General features: G+C 43.0%; 1 protein-coding gene and 1 long non-coding RNA gene across 8 annotated transcripts in view; one reads left to right on the forward strand and one right to left on the reverse strand.

The window, feature by feature from the left end:
- LOC110485301 (E3 ubiquitin-protein ligase rnf213-alpha) overlaps positions 1–6,559 on the reverse strand; it is a 63,035-nt gene extending 56,476 nt beyond the window's left edge. For 3 of the 5 annotated variants that reach the window (XM_090197357.1, XM_090197361.1, XM_090197360.1), the window contains exons 1-4: positions 6,388–6,559; positions 5,100–5,221; positions 1,808–1,968; positions 461–1,513 (exon numbers count right to left, since the gene is read on the reverse strand). In XM_090197357.1, the coding sequence (XP_090053483.1) occupies positions 461–1,513; positions 1,808–1,968; positions 5,100–5,202 (1,317 nt within the window). In that variant the 5' untranslated portion in view covers positions 5,203–5,221; positions 6,388–6,559. Of the gene's footprint in view, positions 1–460; positions 1,514–1,807; positions 1,969–5,099; positions 5,241–5,583; positions 6,180–6,387 lie in introns of those variants that run through there. The other 2 variants (XM_090197359.1, XM_090197358.1) reach the window with 2 other exon arrangements.
- Positions 5,713–10,973, forward strand: LOC149978990 (uncharacterized). Of its 3 annotated transcripts, none has more exons than XR_016486070.1 (4): positions 5,713–6,347; positions 7,117–7,201; positions 7,664–7,801; positions 10,606–10,814. It is a non-coding gene; the product is annotated as an uncharacterized LOC149978990 (long non-coding RNA). The 3 variants fall into 3 exon arrangements; XR_016486071.1 differs by having other exon boundaries at positions 6,216–6,347; positions 7,667–7,801; positions 10,606–10,973; XR_016486069.1 differs by lacking the exon at positions 5,713–6,347 and having other exon boundaries at positions 6,542–7,201; positions 10,606–10,973.
- The last annotated feature ends 11 nt before the right edge of the window (positions 10,974–10,984 follow it).

Here is a 10,984-nt window from a genome sequence, read left to right on the forward strand (position 1 = left end):
TCTGACGACAATGTAGTTGATCTCAAACACACACCACGTCAGGGAAGGAAACATACTGGAGTCCCATAGAACGGCGCACAATTGGACCAGTGTACAAAACATTAGGAATACCTTATATTGTGCCCTTAGAACAGCCTCAATTTGTCGGGGCATGGACTCCACAAGGTGTTAAAATGTCCAGCAGCATTGCAGTTCTAGACACAGTCAAAACCGATGCTCCTGGCACCTACTACTATACCCAGTTCAAAGGCACTTCAATATTTTGTCTTGCCCATTCACCCTCTGAACGGCACACATACACACTCCATGTCTCAATTGTCTCAAGGCTTGAAGTGGATTTAACAAGTGAAGTCAATAAGGGATCATAGCTTTCACATGGATTCACCTGGTTAGTCTATGTCATGGAAAGAGCATGTTTTGTACCCTCAGTGTATTTTGTAATGTCAAGCAGCTACATTACCTCTGATTTCTTCTGAGTGCCAAACACCATCTTATTACCAGCGGTGGTTTGCTTCGAATCCTGGTTCTGCTGATCATCTGTCCCTTTCTGTTTGTCTCGTCTGGTCTGGTTCTGCTTAGCATTCTGGTTCACGTTCGCATTCTGGTTCAGGTTCGTCTGCTTTGAGTTGGCCACGTCTTTCTTGTTCTTAGTGCTCTTTACGTCAGCATCCTTTGGAGATTTCTGGTCAGCGGTCTTTGAGTCAGCATCCTTTGGAGATTTCTGTTCAGCGGTCTTTACGTCAGCATCCTTTGGAGATTTCTGGTCAGCGGTCTTTACGTCAGCATCCTTTGGAGATTTCTGGTCAGCGGTCTTTACGTCAGCATCCTTTGGAGATTTCTGTTCAGCGGTCTTTACGTCAGCATCCTTTGGAGCTTTCTGGTCAGCGGTCTTTACGTCAGCATCCTTTGGAGATTTCTGGTCAGCGGTCTTTACGTCAGCATCCTTTGGAGATTTCTGTTCAGCGGTCTTTGAGTCAGCATCCTTTGGAGCTTTCTGGTCAGTGGTCTTCGCCGATACCACTGAGGCTGACTGAAGAGGGGGGATGGTGATGGTGGTGGATTTGCCAGCCGAGTCGGTGAGAGAGGCAGGAGTGTCATTCGGAGCCGACTTGGAGGTCTGTTTTGTAGGTGACTGAGATCGGTCTTTCTCTTCACTGCGCTGTTGATCTTTCCCTTCGGCAGAATGGCTCTCTGCGCTGGCCTCAGGCTGTGACGAGGTAGTGCTTGGAGGATCTTTATTGTCAGACGTGTTCTCAGATGGACTGATTGTACTGGGTGCTGCTGATGATGCACTGGCTGGTTTCTCCACTAAGGCAGAAGTGTCATGAAGTGAGTTGGGTGTCTCGTCCATGGCGCTAGCATCGCTGTCGGAGGACTCTGCAACGTCCTGTTTCCTGCTATTCCCATGGCTGTCCATAAGGGAGATGTCAGACAGGTCAGAGGTCAACTGGTCAGAGTCCAATGACGCAGGGCTGCCGTCCTTCTTCTTCTTGGTCCTCTTCCTCTTTTTTCTCTGATTGAGCCAAAGGTTGAAAAAAGAGAACAAACCTTAGTATATCCACTCTTCCGTCAATCAACATTACTTACATTTTGTGTCTTATTAGGATTCCTATTAGCTGTTGCAGGAGCAGCAGGGGGCCTACAAGCTAGGTGATCAGTTTCTATACCTGGACAGTATTATTGACACAGTTTAGTGACTGATAAAACAACATCTTCAGATAAAAATATTTTCAAACACAGAATAAATTTAAAAAATCAGAAATTAGAACGAGGAAGTTCTCAAAAACATGTTGGTTTTAATATCCACCTTTTTCTTAGGGTTGCTGTTGGGCTCTTCATTGGGCCGCTTCGGAGAAGTGTTAGTTTCCCGGTTATTCAGGGTTGACACATCACTCTCCATTTCCGTCTTCTCATTCACACTCTCCAGTGATGGATCTAACGGTTTAGGTGAACTTCCAGAAGTGTTGTCTGCATTTGAAAAAAAAAATAAATAAATCAGTTGCATTAGTGCTTGTGAATTACATTGTCAACTTGATCAGAATTCCCTCAGTTGTCTGGTGTAGGCCAATGTTCACTCAAAACATTTTCGGCACTGAGCAAATTTCAGGTCTAGTGAGCACAAACTTGAACATTGGTGCACGTTTACTGTGAACACTGAGGCTTTACTGCTTTAAGTTACAGTTAACAATTGAGAAAAATGCATCCCATAACATTTTAACATGGAAATAGCTGTTCTATCATTCAGACTACAGAAGCAGCAAATGTGTGGTGATCAATGTAGACCTACATTACATGAGACTGAAAAACAACATGCAGGGCTTGACATTAACCTGTTTATCCACTTGTCCTTCAGACAAGGAGGTGCCTGAAAATGTTGTGGTGTTTGATGCAAGAAACCACTTAAAATAAAACTCATTTTTATTCCCATTCCATTTATTACAGAGATTCAGACAAAATGTGCTACACTCTGCCTACTTGGCTTAATCAAGACCAAAATACAACACTGCCCCTTTAAGACATCAAAAAATGGTCTTTACATGACTTGATTTTCAAAGATGGCTAGAAATGCACACATTTTGTGCTCCTGTAGGAAGCAACCACTCCCCATTGTTGACAAGAAATGAGCTATAACTGGGCTAATAACTCACTAACTAGAAAAGAATATGAACAAATGTGCACATTTGGCTACATGCAGCTCTCGCTTTGATTTCAAAACAAGCATATCTACTCAAGATAGCAGATGTTGTCCAGTTCTGGGTGAATTGCACAGATCCATATATGTCAATGGCTATTTGCATCTAGGCCTACTACAGCGCTGATTGGTTATGACACACTGGTCTGTGTAGAGTAAGGGCCTAAGTTCTGCATGTCAATGCAATCAAATCCTTCTCCAATGTGCACTGCCTAAAAGAAAATCTCTCGCACTAACTCTTGCACAGTTCATTTTGTTTCGGTGTGTTACATTGAAAGTGTCTAATATAGTGTTGATTTGAGCACAAGTCCCACAGCAGAGTGACGCGTTGATAGTGTTAACTAAAGAGGGAAACTCTTTAGAAAGTTGAGTGAAGTTCAATCTCATGCTTCTCTGTGGGCACTGGTATTTCATCTGCATGGCAGTAAGAGGGGAGCTGAGCACAGCTTAGAAGGAACATTGGTGTAGGCTATTGGGGCTCCCGAGTGGCGCAGAGGTCTAAGGCACTGCATCACAGTGCTAGAGGCGTCACTACAGACACCCTGGTTCGAATGCAGGCTGTATCACATCCGGCCGTGATTGGGAGTCCCATAGGGCGGCGCACAATTGGACCAGCTTCGTCCGGGTTTGGCCAGTGTAGGCCGTCACTGTTATTTACAATGTGTAATTGTATTTATTTAACTAAGCAAGTCAGTTAATAACAGGCTGACTACACCGCTTGTTGCAAATTAAATTTAGAAATCTATATTATTAAATTATTGTGCGCGCGCTAACAAGCGTCTGCGTTGCCAAGGGCTAACAGGCTGACTACACAGCTCGTGTCGTATCCGCAAGCATTGCAAAATAAATGTAGAAATCTATATTATTCAATTATTGTGCGCGCGCTAACAAGCGTCTGCGTTGCCAAGGGCTAACAGGCTGACTACACCGCTCGTGTCGCGTCCGCAAGCATTGCAAAATAAATGTAGAAATCTATATTATTCAATTATTGTGCGAGCGCTAACAAGCGTCTGCGTTGCCAAGGGCTAACAGGCTGACTACACCGCTTGTGTCGCGTCCGCAAGCATTGCAAAATAAATGTAGAAATCTATATTATTCAATTATTGCACCCACACTACTCGCGCACGCCAACGAGTGTCTGCATTGCCGAGGGCTAAAATAGAAGTTGGTTCTATTTCTGACGCAGATCGCACTGCAAGTCCTGCCTCTCCCATCTCCTCATTGGTTTATAGAAGCAGGTACCCATGTGCCATCTCCTCATTGGTTATACCCACGTGGGTGATTGAAAGACGAACGAGGTCAGTAGAGGTAATGCACCTAATTTATGAAAGTTGCCAATCGCAATATAAAGTCAAGTGAAGAAAAGGCCTGGAAGGAGGAGGGATGACTAGAAACGATTCAGTTGACCGTTTTGTGTGTGGATTAATTGGTGGAGTAGAGGACCTTGTGCATTTCAGGTAAAATAACAACCCAATGTTTATATCCCAGGACAAATTAGCTAGCAACAGCAAGCTAGCTAGCTAAATTGCCATAAATGTTTAATGCTTTTCAACCTGTCCCCAAATTCATATAGTTGGTTCAGAGTTTGTTTTGATATTTTAACCGTGATCGCGTTTGGTGTGGGGGGACAAAATCAATTCATACAAGATGGCAGCCGGTTTGGCTGCCATCTTGCAAATATAAATTCTTATTAACAATGACGGCCTACCCCAGCCAAACCCAAATGATGCTGGGTCAATTGTGCGACGCCCTATGGGACTCCCAATCACAGCCGGATGTGATACGGCTTGGAGTCGAACCAGGGACTGTAGTGACACCTCTTGCACCGAGATGCAGTTCCGTAGACCACTGCGCCACTTGGGAGACCTTAACTGACTAGCCTAGTTAAATTTAAAATATATCCCCCTCTTTCTTCATTCACCATTACAGTTGTAAAATAAATCATATGTTGATAGAAGTGTGTATTATTTGTATACTGCATCCTGATTGGCCATATGTTAATGAGGGCCTGTGGGAATGTAGGGGTTCATAAGGAAAGCATCTCTCTCTCATGTGGCTTGCAAGTTAGCAATAAATGTGCCTTCATAAAGATACACAGTTAGTAGTTATTTTACTCACGTACAGACAAGTTTGATTACATGACAGGAGGGTCAGAGTCAGATTTTTACTTATTTTTAATGACGACTGTATACAGGCAATTCCACGGTAACTGAGTGACAGTGACAGATGTTTCACTTTCAAATGTGTCAAACAAAAACCAATGATTGCAAAGTTAAACAAACCATACAAGTCTATGCACAAGGATTACAATTTCCACAGACATTTTTACAAAATCCCATTTACTTTCTTCAAGTAAAACAGTAAGAACATGTATTTATATAACATAACATTACAGGGCAGTACTGACCAGGCTCCTTGGTGACTGGTGGTGCAGCTAGTTGATGGCCACACTGGCTGCAGAATCTAGCAGTTTTCTCAAACGCAACATGGCCACAACCTGTGCACTTCATCTTGAAGTTTCAATGGCGTCTGTATTTCAGAGGGAACACTGTATGACAGAGCTCGGGACAAAATATATCTTTCACTTAAACGTTCTTGAAGTTCAATGAAATATGAGAAACAACTAGCCAGCTAAAGGTATAGCCACTTCCTTAAACTAAAGCCAGTCAAATATATTCTAGGATCTGTTTTGTGGCAGACTATAATAACTGCCCCAAAACCATACATACAGTAAGTTATCTTCAGTCCAGGCTATATCTTCTGTTAACGCTCTATCCCCAAACACATTTTTTTCATGTAGCTAAGTGAACTAGAAATTGCTTTTCCTTCCTAAATATTTTTTCTAAGTAATTATAATATATAACATTGCAACCGAGCTAGCTCCTGTTTACCTTTTGGGAAAAGCGGAAAGTTGTCAGTACAGTGTTGGTGTTCCTGAATGCTCAACTCTGCCCACGCCCACCCAGCGATTGATACATTATCCAGTCCGAAACGAATCCTCTGCTACCCAGCCGATAGCCACTTCCTCTTTCGTTTCTAGAGAACTACACAACAGCCTAGTGCCTGGATAATTAACTAGCCAACTGTATTACAATTTGACGAATGCAAAAGCTCCTCGGAAATGACGATGAAATGCACTGACATTATCAATAGCAAGCTTTCTAGCTAGCCTGGCGCGGCTCTGTTCAGCTATTGCTACAATCCACTCGAGAAAAGAGTGGAATGTTAGCTGAAACGACTGGTACCCAGATAGCGGCTAACTAGCTAAAAAAGCACGGCCACAGATGGATAACATAGCTATCTCCCATATAACGTTAAACGATTGCAAATTAATGCCAAAACCCTGTCACCGACATGACAACGTACAGCAGTTTGTTCTGTATTGCTATCTGACATGTAGATCATTATTATGACATGACACCAACCCTTCACTGCCTCGATTCAAGCAGTTACCATCTAACTAGTTTGGTAAATAGCCTACACAGTTGTTAGCTACGTAGTACACCGTGACCTAGCTAGCTAGCTAGCTAGCAATATTGAGTTGCCCGGCAAAGCCGTCCACACCATCTGACCTCAGTGCTAGTCTCTTGGCTCCGGGAATGTGGACAGGTCTCTCGGAGCGAAAAGGCTACCTCAGTGCTAAAGTTGGCTAACGGTTGGTAATTGAAAATCGCTCTGCTACTGTATACATTTACCTGTGTTAATCACACGAGGATCTGTTGTTTTACCATTCCACGAAATGGGTGAAGTAGAATTACACTTTCGTTTAGTGAGAAATGGGCGTCAACAAGCTAATCCGTGTCCACTGTCCAACTATTTTATTCAGTGAGTTCCCAATTTATCACATGCATGGCAAGCGAGGGCAGCTACATGGTGGGGGTTTTTCCGAATGACATGGCATGTTCTTGCCCTTAAACTGTCCAACTGTAAAGGTCATATAATGTTTTGCCATTCTTCTTTCCCCCAAGTGAATTAATAAAGGTTCATTGATTAATCAAGAACTGATAGCAGTTGCTGTATGTTTGGGCCCCGTGGCCATTAATTAAAGCAAACTTTTCTGGTTATTGTCATCAACTTGCATGCCAAGTTAAATGTGCAATGCTTTAACCTCCTTTGACATTTGCTTTTTTGTGCAATTATTTAATCATAGAATTTGAATGAGATTCAAGGTAATATGATATCTGACTTAATTGCATGAACATTATAATAACAATGTATTTTTTAGGCACAAGTCCTCCTCTACTGTAATGGTGAGGGTGAACACTGAGCAGCATCCACTTATGACAGTGGATCTCACAGATCAGGTTTCTAGCCCAGGGATTTCCCCATACACCCTGCGTGGATGGGGGTACTCTGTGTACAGCTCCCCCAGACGTTTTCTCTACAATCACTGTGACTCAGCTGTCTCTACACCACCCTAATAGGCTACTACTACTGCTGTACCTCCAGCCAAGTGGCCAGAGCAGGCTCTAAAGTGAGAACGTTACACAATGCTGGCATCATATTACAGTAAGTCTAGAATACAGCTTGGCTGCTCGTCGACTGAGGGTTGGCAATGATGGGACGTGAAGAGGAGTTTTTGCAACGAATAGACATTGATTTATTAATGTACCTATTACTAGTATGGAAATCTGAACGGTGACTGAACATTGCATCTTAATTGTGGGCAATTCCATGATAACAGAGTGATGCTGAGACGCCGATTTTTCCCCTTAAAATGTTTGTCAAGCAGAAACTAATGATTGAAAAGTTAAACAACCCGTACAACTGTATGCACAAGGACAACTTTTAACAATTTCCACTGAATATTTTACAAAAATACATTTACTTTAAGAACAGTGGAGATGCAAAGTTTGCTAACATAATTGCTGTTTGTGCTGTCATTCTTTTACTGTCATTCGAGTACCAGAATGATGAGGGTGGGAGACAAGGGGGAACTAATCTAGCTTTGTGTTCCTCTTTCTTCGAAAGAAGAGGTTGACCAGGTTCTTTGCCCTGACATTCAGCTGGACAGCCGGGCCGTGGAGAAGATGGTGTCCAATCTGCTCGTCTTGAATGGAGGTTTGGTGGTCCAGCTAGACGCCATCCTGCAGTGTCACGAGGACACAGGTAAGCATGTGTTATTGACTGGGGTTCGAACTATATCCTAGGCATTCATCTTCAGGGCCGGTATTTATAAAGCATGTCAGAGTGATAGTGCTGGTCTAGGATCAGTTTTATCTTGGATCATAATGAGTAAGACTACAGTGCCTTGCGAAAGTATTCAGCCCCCTTGAACTTTGCGACCTTTTGCCACATTTCAGGCTTCAAACATAAAGATATAAAACTGTATTTTTTTGTGAAGAATCAACAACAAGTGGGACACAATCATGAAGTGGAACGACATTTATTGGATATTTCAAACTTTTTTAACAAATCAAAAACTGAAAAATTGGGCGTGCAAAATTATTCAGCCCCTTTACTTTCAGTGCAGCAAACTCTCCAGAAGTTCAGTGAGGATCTCTGAATGATCCAATGTTGACCTAAATGACTAATGATGATAAATACAATCCACCTGTGTGTAATCAAGTCTCCGTATAAATGCACCTGCACTGTGATAGTCTCAGAGGTCCGTTAAAAGCGCAGAGAGCATCATGAAGAACAAGGAACACACCAGGCAGGTCCGAGATACTGTTGTGAAGAAGTTTAATGCCGGATTTGGATACAAAAAGATTTCCCAAGCTTTAAACATCCCAAGGAGCACTGTGCAAGCGATAATATTGAAATGGAAGGAGTATCAGACCACTGCAAATCTACCAAGACCTGGCCGTCCCTCTAAACTTTCAGCTCATGCAAGGAGAAGACTGATCAGAGATAAAGCCAAGAGGCCCATGATCACTCTGGATGAACTGCAGAGATCTACAGCTGAGGTGGGAGACTCTGTCCATAGGACAACAATCAGTCGTATATTGCACAAATCTGGCCTTTATGGAAGAGTGGCAAGAAGAAAGCCATTTCTTAAAGATATCCATAAAAAGTGTTGTTTAAAGTTTGCCACAAGCCACCTGGGAGACACACCAAACATGTGGAAGAAGGTGCTCTGGTCAGATGAAACCAAAATGGAACTTTTTGGCAACAATGCAAAATGTTATGTTTGGCGTAAAAGCAACACAGCTGAACACACCATCCCCACTGTCAAACATGGAGGTGGCAGCATCATGGTTTGGGCCTGCTTTTCTTCAGCAGGGACAGGGAAGATGGTTCAAATTGATGGGAAGATGGATGGAGCCAAATACAGGACCATTCTGGAAGAAAACCTGATGGAGTCTGCAAAAGACCTGAGACTGGGACGGAGATTTGTCTTCCAACAAGACAATGATCCAAAACATAAAGCAAAATCTACAATGGAATGGTTCAAAAATAAACATATCCAGGTGTTAGAATGGCCAAGTCAAAGTCCAGACCTGAATCCAATCGAGAATCTGTGGAAAGAACTGAAAACTGCTGTTCACAAATGCTCTCCATCCAATAATTTTGCACGCCGAATTTTTCAGTTTTTGATTTGTTAAAAAAGTTTTAAATATCCAATAAATGTCGTTCCACTTCATGATTGTGTCCCACTTGTTGTTGATTCTTCACAAAAAAATACAGTTTTATATCTTTATGTTTGAAGCCTGAAATGTGGCAAAAGGTCGCAAAGTTCAAGGGGACCAAATACTTTCGCAAGGCACTGTATATGGACAGGGAGCGATCTGATTTCTAGATCAGCACTCCTCTGAGGCGCTTTATGAATACAGGTCCTGGTCTTAGGCAAGGTCATCACGAGTTCACCAAGCGTAGTTCACCAAACCACCTCCATTACTCATGTATGCAAGGGGAAAACGGGCACAATCAACAGAGCACAACATTCAGAACGTGACAGACGGTAGTGTCTTGTACCCAATTGAAAATATCCTCTCCTTGGTTAGGCATGATGTCATGATTCATAATGTTGAGTCAAGTCCATTCCAAACATTTGCATTTTATATATTTTTTCAGAATGTGAGACTGGCAAATTTCTGCGAATTGGAATAGTAGACTACACAAGGCTCAATTACAAAATGTGTTTGTGCATCAGCAGTTCTACTCTTATGTCAGTCACAGATAGTCGATTAGCCCATGTCAGCTAACATTCTTTACATTGCTAAATTAGGGATTGGAACGTTAGGGATTGGAAAGTTAGGGATTGGAACGTTAGGGATTGGAAAGTGAGGGATTGGAAAGTGAGGGATTGGAACGTTAGGGATTGGAAAGTTAGGGATTGGAACGTTAGGGATTGGAAAGTGAGGGATTGGAACGTTAGGGATTGGAACGTTAGGGATTGGAAAGTTAGGGATTGGAAAGTGAGGGATTAGAAAGTGAGGGATTGGAAAGTGAGGGATTGGAACGTTAGGGATTGGAAAGTGAGGGATTGGAAAGTGAGGGATTGGAAAGTGAGGGATTGGAAAGTGGGGGATTGGAAAGTGGGGGATTGGAAAGGCTTTTGCAGCAGCGTTCGCCAAGAGGAAGTAGGTGGACTGTAAGAGGCAGGAGGTACATTCGAGGCCCTCAGAAGGAATGGATAGAACAGCAGGAAGTGGGGAGTGGTCTCTATTGACGCCAGAAGGAAGAGAGCAAGGTGGTTCAAAAAAAGAGTTGAAAAAGACAAGAGTAGGTCCAGAAAAGAGAGACATAGAGAAAGAAAAGAGGTATCAAAAAGTAAAGAGGGAGGTAGAACAAGAAAAAGGGGATGAGCCAGACACTCAGGAGAACACTACTGCAAGGCTGAGGAAAGGGAACTCAGGACTCTGCCACAATGGGAACATTCAGCCCTACCTCTCTCAGTAGCACCCTGGTAAGATTGGGCTGTAAATGGACTGTGACCAGGGTCACCTCTCCTTCTTCTCTGTGTCCAGAGCCAGGGTCTTCCGCAGTTTCGAGAAGGTGCTTTCCTATCCCCTGCACCCGGCCGTCTCGCTCAGGGAGCCGGAGAGCAGGATGACCTTCAGATGATGAGGTCATGGGTCAAGGGGCTATGCCATGGTGATGCTTCAGCTCAGAAAATGGAGAGTAGTCCTGGAAGTGGAATTATTAGAAAGAACATTCCATTCAAGTCGTATGTTCTGTGATGGATCTATTTCTATGAGGAAATCTGTCATTGAACAGGGTTTCAGAGGAGAGTTTCTATGTCATCCCCTGTAGGTCACAGAAGGAGTGCACATGGAGAGGTGATGGATTTGCATAAACAAATACAAGCTAAATAAATTAGATTGATACGCTTCATGTATTTATTTA

The sequence above is a fragment of the Oncorhynchus mykiss genome, chromosome 13 (genome assembly GCF_057628025.1).
Source record: "Oncorhynchus mykiss isolate SJ-2025 chromosome 13, ASM5762802v1, whole genome shotgun sequence".
NCBI classification, from domain to species: domain Eukaryota; kingdom Metazoa; phylum Chordata; class Actinopteri; order Salmoniformes; family Salmonidae; genus Oncorhynchus; species Oncorhynchus mykiss.